Source organism: Ornithorhynchus anatinus, chromosome 11, assembly GCF_004115215.2.
Source record: "Ornithorhynchus anatinus isolate Pmale09 chromosome 11, mOrnAna1.pri.v4, whole genome shotgun sequence".
NCBI lineage: Eukaryota > Metazoa > Chordata > Mammalia > Monotremata > Ornithorhynchidae > Ornithorhynchus > Ornithorhynchus anatinus.
The window spans coordinates 8,202,673-8,217,272 of NC_041738.1; the positions used below are offsets into that span (position 1 = coordinate 8,202,673).

At 52.7% G+C, this 14,600-nt stretch overlaps 1 protein-coding gene across 3 annotated transcripts in view; it reads right to left on the minus strand.

Annotated features, from left to right (window-relative positions):
* Positions 1 to 14,600, minus strand: part of ADCY7 (adenylate cyclase 7) — a 78,834-nt gene that overhangs the window by 36,703 nt on the left and 27,531 nt on the right. For 2 of the 3 annotated variants that reach the window (XM_029075397.2, XM_029075395.2), the window contains exons 1-2: positions 12,632 to 12,821; positions 2,431 to 2,933 (exon numbers count right to left, since the gene is read on the minus strand). In XM_029075397.2, coding sequence (XP_028931230.1) covers positions 2,431 to 2,601 — 171 coding nt within the window. In that variant the 5' untranslated portion in view covers positions 2,602 to 2,933; positions 12,632 to 12,821. Of the gene's footprint in view, positions 1 to 2,430; positions 2,934 to 12,631; positions 12,822 to 14,600 lie in introns of those variants that run through there. The other variant, XM_029075396.2, reaches the window with a different exon arrangement.

The window sequence follows — 14,600 nt, forward strand, 5'->3', positions numbered from 1 at the left end:
GGTTTCCTCATCTGTAAAATGAGGATTCAATATCTTATCTCCCTCCCTCTAACGCTGGGAGCCCTGTGTGGGACAATGACCGTATTCAACCTGATTATTTGGTATTTACCCGTGTTTAGTATAGTGCTTGACACATAGTAAGAGCTTACCAAACACCACAGTTATTATTCATGCTTCAGAGATAAAGTTATTTCCAAATGCCATCTTGCAAATTAGGGTGATTTTCCTATGATTTGCACATGAACCCACACACCCCTACCTGACTGACTCCAATGGAGTGGATGCTTTGGCTACCTGCATAACCACGTATCCCCAGTACCCTCTCCCAACACTTGGGACTTAGGCCAGTGCTAAGCACAGGGTGAGCACTCAAAAAATACTGACTTACGGAGCATCTAGTCGGCAGCGCACGATAGTATGGCATTTAGGGAACAAACAGATGCAATCTGTTATTTATGTTATTTACTAAGCACTATGTGCAAAGCACATAAACCTGGAGGTAAATACAAAGTGAACAGATCAGACCCAGTTCCTGTCCCACACGGGGTTTCCCTAATCTAAAGGGGGAGAGTTAGGTACAGGGAAATGCAAAACAACAATTAACTGCAAAACCAACAGTCGGAGATGACAATGTAAAAAGACACCACACCACACGGTTCTCAGGGGAAGGAGTGTCCCGGGACTCTAGACCTTCTAGCTTCAGGGCTCTGAAATCCATCAGTGGTATTTACTGAGCGCTTACTATGTGCAGAGCGACTGTACTAAGGACTTGGGAGAGTACAATAGAAACGATTACCGGTCACGTTCCCTGCCCATAATGAGCTTCCACAAAGTGAGCACTCAAATACCACTAATGGATTTGACCTCCTCCTCAGCTAGTTCTGTCTTTACCACCAGCACCTAACCGAGAGCCAACCTGAGCGGCAGCAACAGTCTCTGAAGCTGAGGGCCGGGGTTATAGGATGTGGCCACGTGGCCCGGTCCTCCATCCCCAGCTTCTTCTCCGGCAGCCCTGACCTCGCTTTCCCCCTCCCACCACAACTACATCTCTCTCACACACACACACACTGGGGTTCTGTGTGTGTTCCCACCCCGCCCCCCTCTCCGTGACAGGCGAGCAGCTCTCTCATCCCTGACCTCGCTTCCCCCTACCACCGCCACCACCACATCTCTCTCCAAAACACACATACACACGCTCTCACACACACCCTCCGACAGCCCAGCTCTCTCATCGCAGTTCTCAGCTCACACTGTTCGCTCCTCCTCGACCCACCCTCAACTCCCCGACCACAAAAAGAAAAAAAAAAAACCACCTTCTAAATTCCTGCCTCCAACAACGCTTCCCTGATGAAATCCCAACCACCCCCCAAGTTTTATCTAGCCAACAGTCACCCCCAAAACGCATATATTTTTATTACCCATCCATAGTATGGATGAAATACATGCATATTCAATTAGACACAATTCCTGATTCTGTTATTTCACCTGACATACGTGGTCAACTCTAGCTGATCCTTTCAATCGATCCATAGTATTAATTGAGCACTTACTGTGTGCAGAACACTTAAGCGCTTGGAAAAGTACAATGTAACAGAATTGACAGACACATTCCTCATCCAGAAGAAGTTCACTATCTAAAAGGACTGTGGTCAACTTTCTAGCTGATCCTCTTGATCAATCCATGGTATTTATTATTGAGTGCTTATTATGTACGGAGGACTGTACTAAGCACTTGGGAGAGTATTCCTCCTGCTCCCACTCCCCCACGGTAATTTTTGCTAAGCACTTACTATGTGTCAAGCGCTGGGGTCGATAGAGTTAATCAGGTTGGACACAGTCTCCAAACCACACGGGGCTCCCAATCTAAGTAGCGGGGAGAGCAGGGATTGAATCTCCATTTTCCAGATGAAGAAACTGAGGCCCAGAGAAGTGAAGGGATTTACCCAAGGTCACACAGCAGGCAAGTGGCGGGGCCAGCACTGGACCCCAGGTTGATGCTGCAGCGTGTCCTGTTGGATAGAGCATGGGCCTGGGAGTCAGAAGGACCTGGGTTCTAATCCCATCTCTGCCACTTACATGCTGTATGACCTTGGGCACGGCACTTCACTTCTCTGTGCCTCAGTGACCTCATCTGGAAAATGGGGATTAAGACTGTGAGCCCCCTGTAGGACAAGGACTGTGTCCAACCTGATTAGCTTGTATCTACCTTAGTGCTTAGAACGGTGCTTGGTACATAGAAGCGCTTAACAAATACCATTATCATCATTATTACTATTATTATTAATAATAACCCAGGTCCTGTGCCTTCCAGGGCCGTGCTCTCTCCACTAGGCCACACCGCTTCTAAGTCGAGGGCTCCGTCCACCCAGCCGTCTCAAGCCCTCGGGGATGGGATGGGTTGGTGGGGGTGAAGAAAGCCATTCCACTCACCGGGCAGGAGAAGAAGACCCCAATCAGGACCAGGGAAAAAACAATGGCGATGGCGAGGAAGATGAGCAAGAGCGGATGGTGCTGGCTTGTGTAGCGGTACTTCTCGTACAGCGTGTCTTTGATCTTCCAGTCTTCGCCGTCATTAAAAAAGTACTTGCCCTTGGCTGGCATGGTACCCCAGTCCAGTCTGGTCCTCCCTCGTCGCTCGGCAACCAGGAGGGGAAACGCATCGGCTCCCACGGCCAGGGCCGGCCGGCGGGGCCGCAGGGAGAAGGAGGGCGCGGGTCGGGGAGCCGGGGGAGGGCCGCTCACGTCCAGGATCGGGGCATCCTCTCGGGGGGCTGAGGGGCGACGCTCAGCGGCGAGGGGCGACGCCCGGGCCCCCGGGCCACCAGCTCCATCCTGCTTTCCCGCCCCCGCCGCCTCACTTTTGCCCGCCACCTAGGGGGCCTCCTGCAGCCGAAACATCACCCCTCGCCGCCTCCCTCTGGGTGAGGTCAGTCCTGCGGAGACACAAGACAGATGCGAGGATGTGATGAAACGGGGTCGGGGCAGCACCTTCCGACACCTGTTCCACACTCCTGCTCTTCATTCCTTCATTTGTATTTATTGAGCAGGCCCTTGCTCTATCCACTGTGCCAGGGGAAGCGGCACGGCATAGTGGAGAGAGCACGGGCCTGGAAGTCAGACGGTCACGGGTTCTAATTCCGGCTCTACGACTTGTCTGCTGTGTGGTCTTGGGCAAATCATTTCATTTCTCTGGGCCTCAGGTACCTCATCTATAAAATGGGGATTGAGATTGTGAGTCCTACGTGGGACAGACAGTGTCCAACCCGATTTGCTTGTATCCACCCCAGCACATAGTACAGACACTGGCATACAGTAAGCACTTAAATACCACAATTATTATTATTATCGTCATCATTATTATTGAGCACTTACTGTGTGCAGAGCACTGTACTAAGTGTTTGGGAGAGTAGAAAAGAACAATTCCCTGTCCACAACAAGCTAACAGTCTAGAGGTAGGGACAGACATTAATATAAATTACAGATTTGGACAGAAGTGCTGTGGTATCTACTGAGCGCTTACCCTGTGCCGAGCACTGCACTGAAACACTTGGAGAAAACACAAGAGAACAAGCAGACACAATCCCTGCCCTCCAGGACTTTACCATCTGGCAGGAGAAAGGGTCACTGTCCTAAGGACGTCAACTGCTCTCGGGGAACTAGGCTCCCTGCCCTGCAATTCCACTCATTCCTTCACTTCCACCCGAGCTGCAGGTGGATGGGCAAGACGACTGATCTGTTAAGACTTTCAAGAACGCCGGTCTCAGCTGACAGGCAGCGACCCCAAGAGCTCCCCATCTACTTCACAATTTACGTTCGCGACCCTCGGCTCCTTCCCGTTCCGGGGGTGGCAGAGGTCTTGCTAAAAACCCTCTGGAAAAGCAGTGCAAAGGTATAACCATTGTCCTTTTTTATCACCACCCCCGCCGGCCCCGATGGCATCACTACCTCCAAGATATGGGGGGCGGGAGGGAGGGGGAATGAGAAATGGGAAAACCGATTCAAAGTCAGAAGCAGAAAGAGGGAGGGAGGGAGGGGGAGCCCTCCACGGACTGCCATTTGGTCTGAAGCCTCAGCCTCGCCAGCGCTCATGACTAATTAAGGGGCTGCTCAGGGCAACCAGCCCCAGGGAATGAAAAATGGACCCTGGGGAGAGGAGTTCCATTGTTCCTCTGGACAGAGGGACGGTTTCCAACTGGTTCCTGAATAAAGGTCAGGCCAGGCTAGGAGAGGGTTTGAGAAAAATCCAGCCAAGTAGAAAGAACATGGCTGCCCTCCCCTCCGTGCCACCGGAGAAAAGTTTTATTAAAGCGTGATAACAGGCCCCGGGCTTCTTCACCATGGTGCCGCTGGCCCGGTGCCCGCCTAGAAACATCTCACCTAGGAGAGCTGCAGCTGAGGGGCGGGGTCCACCACGGCCCACGGAAGGGTACCCGGGGCAGGGCTGGGCCAAGACAACTCTGACACCCGGCTGCTTTCAGCCTTCCCGAGTGAGGTGACAGAGACCTGCCCACTGGCCCTTCTAAGCCTGCAGTATCCAGGAGGCTCAATAATAACAATAGTATTAATAATAAAGATACCGGTTAAGTGCTTAGTATGTACCAGGCTCTGTTCTAAGCATTGGGAAGGGGTATACAAATTAATCAGGTTGGACACAATCCCAGGCCCACTTGGGGTTCACACTCAATATGCACTTTACAGATGAGGTACCTGAGGCCCAGGGAAGTGAAGTGACTTGCCCAAGGTCATGCAGAAGACATGTGGTACAGCCAGGATTAGAAATCCAGGTCCTTCCGACTTCCAGGCCCAGGCTCTATGCCCAAGCCATGCTACTTCTCTAACCACGCTGCTGCTCTGCTCAAGAAAGCTGGTCCAGGGGATCTTAATCTGCCTTCATGTAGAAGGCTAGGGAAAGGGTAGGGGGTACAGATGACACCCGCTTTCTTGAGGTGATCTAGCCCACTCACAGGACTAGAATTGACCAGGCATTTGGACACAGTGTCCACTCTCCCCTTCGGCCCCCATCTGCTCTGCTGGAAGGTACAGCCTCCTGATACAAATCAAATCCAACAGCTCCAGGCCAGACACCACAGATGACAGGCTAGTGTAGACCATTCTATTCTTGGCTCGATTTTATTTTCCAGCCAAGATTCCCCTCAACCCCCAAGACTGACTCTTCACATTGCTCCCCAATGCCCTAGCCTGTACCACCAGCCTGAAGATCCATTCCCCTTGGACCACTGTCCCCTGTGCCTGGGTCAGGGCATCCAGGCTGCCAGCTATCTGCAGGTCTGTGTTAAATCCCGGATCCCAGAGAGTGGGGATGTAAAGGCTCCTGCGTCAACTTCAATCATCCCAAATTCACCCTTGTTATTAACTATAGCATATATTAAGCTCTTACTTTGTGCCAGGCCCCATACTAAGCCCTGGGGTAGATAGAAGATAAAGATAATATGGTTCACAATTAAAGGGGGGGAGGAGAACAGGTATTGAATCCCCATTTTACAGATGAGGAAACTGAGGCCCAGAGAAATGAAGTGACTTGCAGACAAGTGGCAGAGCTGGGGTTAGAACTCAGGTCCTCTGACTCCCAGGCCCATTCTCTTTCCACTGGGCCACGCTGCTTCTCACAACTTGGCCTGTTACAGTCCCTCCAGAGCTACAGACCAGCAAGACAAAGGTAAATTCTCCCTTGCCTTTGGCCGTGCAAAGAGGGAAAGGGAAAAGAACACAGTCAGCAAGGGCCTGGAGCGCAAGTCACAAAGACATTTAAGACCACACAAAAAGCCCTTATTTCCTCTTCTGAAAAGGGAGAGCAGACTAGTCCAAGAGAGATGTGGGACCCCAAGCTAAATTCTCTCATTCGTCTCTCGGTCCTAGAGACCAGACACTGGCTCAGCCATAGTGAGGGGAAGGGACTCGATAAAATGTGAATAAGCCCCTCCTGAAGAGTGGAATAAGATAAATTAATTGATGGTATTTATTAAGTGCTTTACTGTGTGCAGAGAACTGTACTAAAGAGATACCAGTTAATAAAGACGGTATTCAGTAAGTGCTCACTATGTGCCAGGCTTTGTACTAAGCACTCAGGTGGATACAAGCAAATCGGTTTGGACACAGTCCCTGTCCCATGTAGAGCCTCCAGTCTCCATCCCCATTTTACAGATGAGGCAACTGAGGCACAGAGAAGTGAAGTAACCTGCCCAAGGTCACCAGTTGGTTTCATACCACACAGCAGCGGTGAGGTTGACTTTCAATCAGGGTAAATCATTCGGTAAGAATCTATACAACTAGCTGTCATTCATTTGTGACTTTAAGGTCCTTGTGTCATCATCACATAAGGGGAATGAAAACCTGGAGGGAAACGGCCTCTTTATCGTGGGTCGCTCTGTATTGACCGGAGCACGTATCAGCACAGATTCCTTCTGCCAAAATGTCAGGAGCCAGCGGGATGAGCTGGTGGTCACTTCCCCCCTCTCTATTTGACTAATTACTCATGGATGGCTACTCTTTGGGCTGTAGACAATCCCCGTACGTTCTTAGGTCAGTGCAAAGTGGCAATCCAAGACCAAGGAACCACATTCAGTTTTAATTTGCTCAATGACTGGGGTGGGAAGGGGAGGGGAGGGGATACCTGAAGAGGATGAGATGCGGACTCAGGTGGAATCAATCTTCACAACCTCACCCTCAGGTCAGAAAAGCCTATTGGCACCTGAGGGTGGTGAGAAGGGAAGAAGGGGGAATGGGGAGAGGGGAAGATGGGGAGAGGAGAAGGGAAGATGGGGAGAGGAGAAGGGAAGATGGGGAGAGGAGAAGGGAAGATGGGGAGAGGGAAAGGGACCCTACAAGCAGGAAATACTCATAGCATCACTGCCCTGCAGGACAATAATAATAATGGTATCTGTTAAGTGCTTTCCATGAGCCAAGCACTTTACTAAGTACTGGGATAGATACAAGATCATCAGGACAGACAGAAGTCTGGCATTTACTGAGTGCTAACTGCGTGCCAAACATAATACTAAACTCTGGGGAGAGTGCAACAGAATGAACAGTCACGATGCCTGCCCTCCAGGACGTTACAAACATGTTGCGGGGAGATGGAGTCGAAATTGAAACACCAACTAATCCCCCCCCACCCCCCAGCATCCGACAACCATCTCTACTGCCAACACGTCGGACCAGTCCCGGAAAGACACGCACAGCCGGAAGGACGGTCCTTGATTCCGCCATCGTATAATGGAAAGATCAGAGGCCTGAGAGCCAGAGGATCTGGGTTCTAAGCCCAGCTCCTGCTCTGTGTCCTTAGAAAAGTCACTGAACTTCTCTGGGCCTCACATTTCTCATCTGCAGAATGGGGATTCACTAAGTTGTTCTCCCTCATACTTTGGCTGTGAGCCCCTTGAAGGGCAGAGACTATGTCCGATCTGATTATCCTGTATCTATCCCAGTGCTTGGTTCGGTGCTTGGTAAATAGTTACAGCTTAACAAATACCACAATTGTTATTAAAAATGGGCATTCAGGCAGACTGAAGGCACTGGGGAGACAAAATCATGGACACAGAGAGACATGATGGGGAAAGAAGCCCAAAACATACAAAACACTCATGCAACATCAGATATGTGTCGTCGAAATTAAAGTGCCCAGGAGATTCCAGACTGATCGAGCCAGATAGGGTCGATCTAAAAAGGTCCCCTGGAAAGGCGACGCCTCATTGTCCCTTTCCAAGTTATAGCCCTAAGTCAGCCAAAGAGAAGTAACAAAGTAGTGTGGCCTAATGGACAAAGCACAGGTCTGGGGGGCGGGGGGGGTCACAGGATCTGAGTTTTAATCCTGACACCAACCTTTACTGCTGTGAGACCTTGCTCAATCCACTTAACTTCTTTTGTGCCTCAGTTTTCACAACTGTAAAATCAGCGTTCAACAATTTTCCTCCTCCCTCCTTAGACTATGAGCCCCACATGAGACAGGGACAGGACAAGTCACTTAATTTCTTTGTGCCTCAGTTTCCTCATCTGTAAAATGAGGATTGAGAGTGAGTCCCACTGTGAAACATGGATGTGTCCACCCTGATTAGCTTGTATCTACCCCAGTGCTTAGTAATAATAACAATCTATTTGTTTAGCTCTTACTATGTGTGAGGTACAGCACTAAGCGTTGGGGTGGAAACAAGCAAATCGAATTTGGGACTGTCCCACATAGGGCTCACAGTCTCAAATCCCCATTTAATGGATGAGGGAACTGAGGCATAAAGGGAAGTGAAGTGAAGTGACTTGCCCAAGATCACAGAGCAGACAAGTGGCAGAGCCCGGATTAGAACCCATGACCTTCTGACTCCCAGTACAGTGCCTGGTACCTAGTAAGCGCTTAATAAAAACCATTAAAAAAAAAAAGGGGGGAGACTGTATTTGGCCTAATTAACTTGGAACAGTGCTTGGCATATAGTTAATGTTTAACAAATACCGTAATTAAAATAAATTAAGGGCAGCCCACTCTGTGGACTGCGCAACCTGGGCCTGGGGAGCTGGGAATGGGAAACACCAGAGATCTTGCACATAGTAGACGCTCATCATACAACTGATGACCCTGGAAGAGAGCCACAAAGCCAGGCTCTTCTACTGGCCCGCCACACCTGCTCTCCCCCACCAGCTGAGGACACTATTCCATGCCCCCACCACACAGGAGCGTGCACACACACAAACACACACTCCCCAGGAGGCCCTTTTCCTCTTCCGGGGACCGCTCCCCTGCCTCCTCACTATCCAGGGGCTTCACTGGAGATTTTAACCCCTCAAGAAATTAGCGACCAGGTCACTAGGAGGCAGGCTCTCTGGCCACCCCGAGACGAACAACTCCCTGACCCGGAGGCCACTGGCCCCGGCGCCACCCCCCAGGCCAGACCGACTAACTGACGTTTCCTGCCTGGAGCCCCCATCGGCGTTCACCCGCCCCACTCCTCCCACACAGCAAAAGCAGAAGTCCACAGACCAGCCTGGAAAAAGGAGGCAGGCGGGGGGCTCTCTGCGGCCACCCACCTCCTTCCGCTTTCATCAGTGGGAGGGAGCTAGCCGGACAGCGCCAGGCGCCGGGGAGACCGAGGCAAGAGACGATAGGTCCAGGTCCAGGCCCCCGACGATGGGTGATTCTGAAGTGTCCATCCCCCGAGGAATCGCCGGGTCTGACCATACCTGGCACAATCCCTGCCCTCGATGGCTTAGTCTGCCCCGGTCCTGCCTCCAATGACTAAAGTCAGAGTCTACCCTGCCCATCTGGGACAGAACTGTTGACCTTTCAGGCCGGCAGCCCCACAATCCTTCTGTAATATTCTTATAGTCTACTGTTTTCCCTCCTTAATCTATTTTCATGCCTGCCTCCCCCTGTAGATTGTAAACTTCTTGTGGGCAGGTATCAAGCCTACCAACTCTATTATTCTGCACTTGCCCAAGTGTTCAGTGAAGTGTTCTGTACACCGTAAGCACTCAGTAAATTCCCGATTGATTGCCCACCAGAAAAATGATTCATTCAGCTCCAAGAGTAATTTGAAGGCTTTAATCTCACCGGAGATGGGATCTCGGGGAAGAATGGGAGACCCGCTCTTCTAGTTTTCTCTGGGTCACAAGCCTGCAGAGTCAGCCAATCAGAAAAGCCCAGGAAGGAGGTTCCCAGGAGAGTTTCGGGTGTCTGAGTGGAGACAGCTCAGGATTGGAAGTCACGAGAGATGAATTCTAATCCTGGCTCTACTGGTAACTCACTGTGTGTTCTTATGCAACTGATTTAACCTCTCTGGGCCTTAGTGCCCCCTCCGTAACCTCGAAAGCAGCATCCCTGACCAGCTGGACCTCAAAGAGATGCTGAGGGTGTAAGCCAGATTGTGGTTGTGAAAGTCCCCCCAGCATATACATACATGCATTTTTTTTCTCTCTCTCTCTCTTTCTCTCTCCCTCCCCCTCCTCTCTCTCTCACATACACACCCAGGTCCCTGACACCTGTGGAGGGGTTTCCCCCATCACAACCACCCAACCTGTCCCAACAAAGATCATCTCATGAGTCAGGCTCCCCCACCCCCCGGCTCCCACAAGGAGGAACAAGTGCGGAGGCTCCAGCAGAGAGGGACAGTTGGAGGTCTCCCGGCGTCAGAACCAGCTGCTGACCAAAAGGCCAGCCCAGGGAGCCGGGGACGGCCCACACCACTCGCACGGGAGGGGAGACGGCGGGGTGGGGCAGCTCTGTGGCTGCTCCTTTGAAGTTAAAGCATGGGTTCTGGTGGCCTCTGTAGAGCGCACACTTCTGGCCTCTCTGCCTGCCGGTCACTGGGGCACCCGAGGCTTGCTTGTCTTCCTCTGGACCCACCCTGACAGTATTAGGGGTGGGGTCAGTGTGAGTCGCAAAGCTGTGGCGGTGGCAGCCGGGATGGGGGGGGAGTGGCCATGGAATGGAGGAGGGGCAGGGGCAGTCTGAGTCATCCTACCCCAGTGACCGGAGACCTGACTCTACTAGGAGCCCAAGAGCAGTAGATTGGCCTCTCCCAGCGAGCCTCTGGACCAAACACATCTGGCCTGGTCCCTTCCCGGTGTGCCCAACTGGACCCACTCGCCCAAGGGACTGCCCCTCAGGAGCAAAGCTCAGATCCAAGGGGAGTGGGACCCTGAAACCCTCTCCCTAACCAACGAAGTCCCCCACCCAGTCCCAAACTTCCCTTAAAGGAGAACCCCAGATAAGATCGGGGCCTCTGGACCCGGTGGCTTAGAGAGACCCTGAACCTTTTCCTTCAGCTTGGCCACTGCGGCCTCTGGGAGTGAGTTGGAGGCGTGGGGAGCAGGAAGCCCCCAACTCACCTTGCTATTTTCTCTTCCTCCTCACCCCTCCTGCCCCACGCTGCTCTCACACAGCCAGCGAGAAGATCTAGTTTCCACCCGCAACAGGACCAGGCACGCTAAATGTGCCTGCCCCCATACTGTCCTCTCTCAGCTGGGGGAGAAGTCAAGGAGCTCCTAAGAGAGAACTGGCAGCACCTATGGTGGGTAAGCTCGTTGTGGGCAGGGAATGTACCTGTTTATTATTCTATTGTACTCTCCCCCAAGCTCTTAATACAGTACTCTGCACACAGTAAGCACTTAATAAATGAATGAATGTTCCACACTGCCATCACTCAGCTGAGGGAGAACTCAAGGAGCTCCAAGGAAGAAGAATCGGTTTCCACCTGCAGCAGACACTGCACCCACTCCCAGTTTCCTTAGGGTTCAAGGTCTGGCTTCAGCTTTTCACATGGGGGGAGTCAATAGAGGGATCCAGCCAAGGGTCACCCTGCCCAACACCCAGCAGCATCCCCAGTGCCCTTCTGGGCAAGATGGAGCAGGAATGGGTCAGGTGACCAGTGCCAGTGATGGTGCCCATAGCAGATGGAGGTAGTTGGCGATTCCACCACTACCCTGGGCTCCAGCACCAGCATCATCCCAGGTCACTGGCTGTTCCCAAGTCCCTCCCATGGCTCTCTCATTTATCAATTACCCCCCAACCCCACGGGCACACCGGCGAGGCTCATCCCCATTGTACAGCCAGGGAGATGGAGACCCAGCGCAGGGGAACTGGAGTGGTGGCTGACAGGAGATAAGACAGTAAGTTACTGAAAACATGATGCCCCGGGTTAGATTTTGCAGTAAGATCAAAGTTGATAACACTACACTTGAGAGGGAGAGGAGAGAGGGAGAAAGGGAGAGGAGAGGAGAGAGGGAAGAGGGAGAGGGGAGGGGCGAAGAGAGAGAGAGAGAAGAGGAGAGAGCAGAAATAGAGGGGGGAGAGAACTGGAGAGAGACGTGGAAAAAGACGGGATGAGAGAGGGGACGAGGGAGGGGGAAAGAGGAGGGGAAAGAGCGGGGGAAAGAGGTGAGGGAGGGGAGAGAGACACACACCAGGAGAGTGGGAGGGAGAGAAGAAGTGAGGACTCCCCAGCTATGCTCATTTAATCCATTCTCATCCAGCCTGGCAACAAAAGCTGATCCCAATTTCTAGGGCCCCATGAGCACCTCTGATTTAGCCCCTGTTAATCTGGCACACTGCCAAAAGGTGACACTGTGGTTTCCGAACTTCACATCTGACTGCCGACAGGCCTAACTGACACAGACCCACATCTCTCTCTCTCTCTCCCTCTGCTTAAAACTTAAAGCTGCCTTCACTATCAGACTATAGGCCCAGATCTTCCTTTCAAAACATCAGTCCTTGACAATGTCAGTCTCCAACATCTGTGCAGACAAAACAACCCCCTTCTGATCCCGTGGTTTAGCATCTGGCTGGGGCCTACCGCAAAGCCCGACCGACTCCGTGGCCCTTGCTGCCCACCGATGGCCCATGGCCCCGGGACCCTCTCTCCAGGGGGGTCCCTCCTCCCGTCCTGCCGACCAGGAAGTGACAGCGGCCACAAGGTCCGAGAATCGGGGTGACGTTTGGGAGGCACAGTACAAATGAGGCGGCGGGGTGGCGTAGGGGAAGTATGCTTTTCCCTGCACCCCCAGAGCTTTGGGGGAGGAGGGATTCGAAAGGGACGCATGTCTCCCTACTCGGGACTAACGGCCAAACTATGCTTTAAAGCCAGAGCAGAAAGGGTCACCCCCTGCCCCCCCAACCCCACTGGGGCTGTACCTGATCCCTCAGGGTCTTCAGGTGGAGAAAATCCAGGCAGCGGCCTGAGCCTTATTTCAGTGGCGTTGGCGGGGGTGGCAGCTCCCTCAGACCCCGCAGCCCAGAGCCCCTCACAGCCGCAACTGACGGCAAGGAGATCCAGGACGGCCTAACCAGCAGGAAAGGTTTTTCAAATGTCTTGGCTTCAAGAGGAACGGAGAGCGGGCGGGGGAGGAGAAAGGGAAACTTGCTGTGAATTCATTAAAAAAGGAGAACCTTGGCCGCCTCGGCAGGCAGAGCTGCCTACAGGCTTCCTGATTCTGAAGACCAAACCGGGTGCAGAGAGGGGAGGGCAGGGGACAGGAAGGCGGGGGGTGGGAGGACGGGGCCCCGGCGGCCACCCGAGACCACCGCATGCCTCGCATGGCATGGGGCTGTCTAGGAGGTGGCGGCGGGCAGGCGGCACTGTGCGGGAGGACCCCCACAGTCCAGCAAGGCTCGACCCTGCCTCTGAGCTCATCTTACAGGATTTGCGCGGTGGGCCTCAGCCTGGCGAAGCCCTGGGCCGCGACGGAAGGGAGCAGCGGCAGGAGCCGGGAATGGGCATGAAGGGTCAGTAGACCGGCCTCCTCGGACAACCCCCTTCCCAACGTGCCCAAGGCCAGCAGGCGGTCCCAGCTCAGGACTCGTTACGGTCCTCGGTAACCGGACCCCGGCCCGCTCCTTGGAACAGACTCCCTGGGACACGAAGGTAGTCAGAGAGACAAGAGAAGCCAGGAGCCCAGCAACACTATAGAATGGCAGCATGACAGAGTGGATGAGCACAGGCTGGGGAATCAGAAAGTCATGGGTTCTAATGCTGCCTCTGCCACTCGTCTGCTCTGTAGCCTTGGGCAAGTCACTTCAATTCTCTGTGACTCAATTATCCCATCTGTAAAATGGGGATTAAGACCGTGAGCCTCATGTGGGACAGGGACTGTCTCTAATCCGATTTGCTCATCTCCACCTCAGCGCTTAGTACAGTGCCTGGCACATAGTAAGGGTTTAAGAAATAACACAGTTATTATTATGAATAGCATGGCCCTGTGGAAAGAGGATGGGCCTGGGCGCCAGAAGATAATAATGATGATGGCATTTGTTAAGCACTTACTGTGTGCCAAGCACTGTTGGGGGGGGGGGGGGGGATACAAGATAATCAGGTTGTCCCACATGGATCTCAGAGCCTTAATCCCCATTTTCCAGATGAGGTAACTGAGGCACAGAGAAGTTAAGTAACTTGCCCGAAGTCACACAGCTAGCAAGTGGTGGAGACGGGATGAGAACCCATGACCTCTGACTCCCAAGACCTTGCTCTTTCCACTGAGCCACGCTGCTTCTCAGGATGCGAGTTCTAATCCTGGCTCTGTCACTTATCTGCTTTGGGACCTTGGGCAGGTCACTTAACTTCTCTGTGCCTCAGCTTCCTTACCTGTAAAACAGGGAATCAGTGTCTCTTCTCCTTCCTACTTTGACTGTGAGCCTCATGTGGAGCAGGGAATACGCCTGACTTGAACTAACCCCGGTGTTCAGAACAGTGCTTGACGCATAGTAAGCAACTTAACAAATGCCATAATAACAATCGTAACAGTGGGCCTAGGGAATTGGGGCACTGGAGATGCCCATCCAGGCCACATGACCCAGCCCAGGGGCCCGGGGCCCAGACTTAACCTACCTCCACCAGGACAGGTCATGGCACCCCCACCCTCAACCTGCACAGCTGCCCCGAGCCCAGGGATTCTCCGTGAGCATATATATGGTCCGGGGCCTCCCCTTGCTTGGGTCTGGCTCACTCCTGAGCCATCCCTGAGGGCATCCACAGTAATTTCTTTTTCTTTTAATGGTATTTGTTAAGCACTTACTTGATGTCAGGCACCGTACTAAGCGCTGGGTTAGATACAAGCTAATTAGGTTGGACACAGTCCATGTCCCACATGGGGCTCACAATCAATCT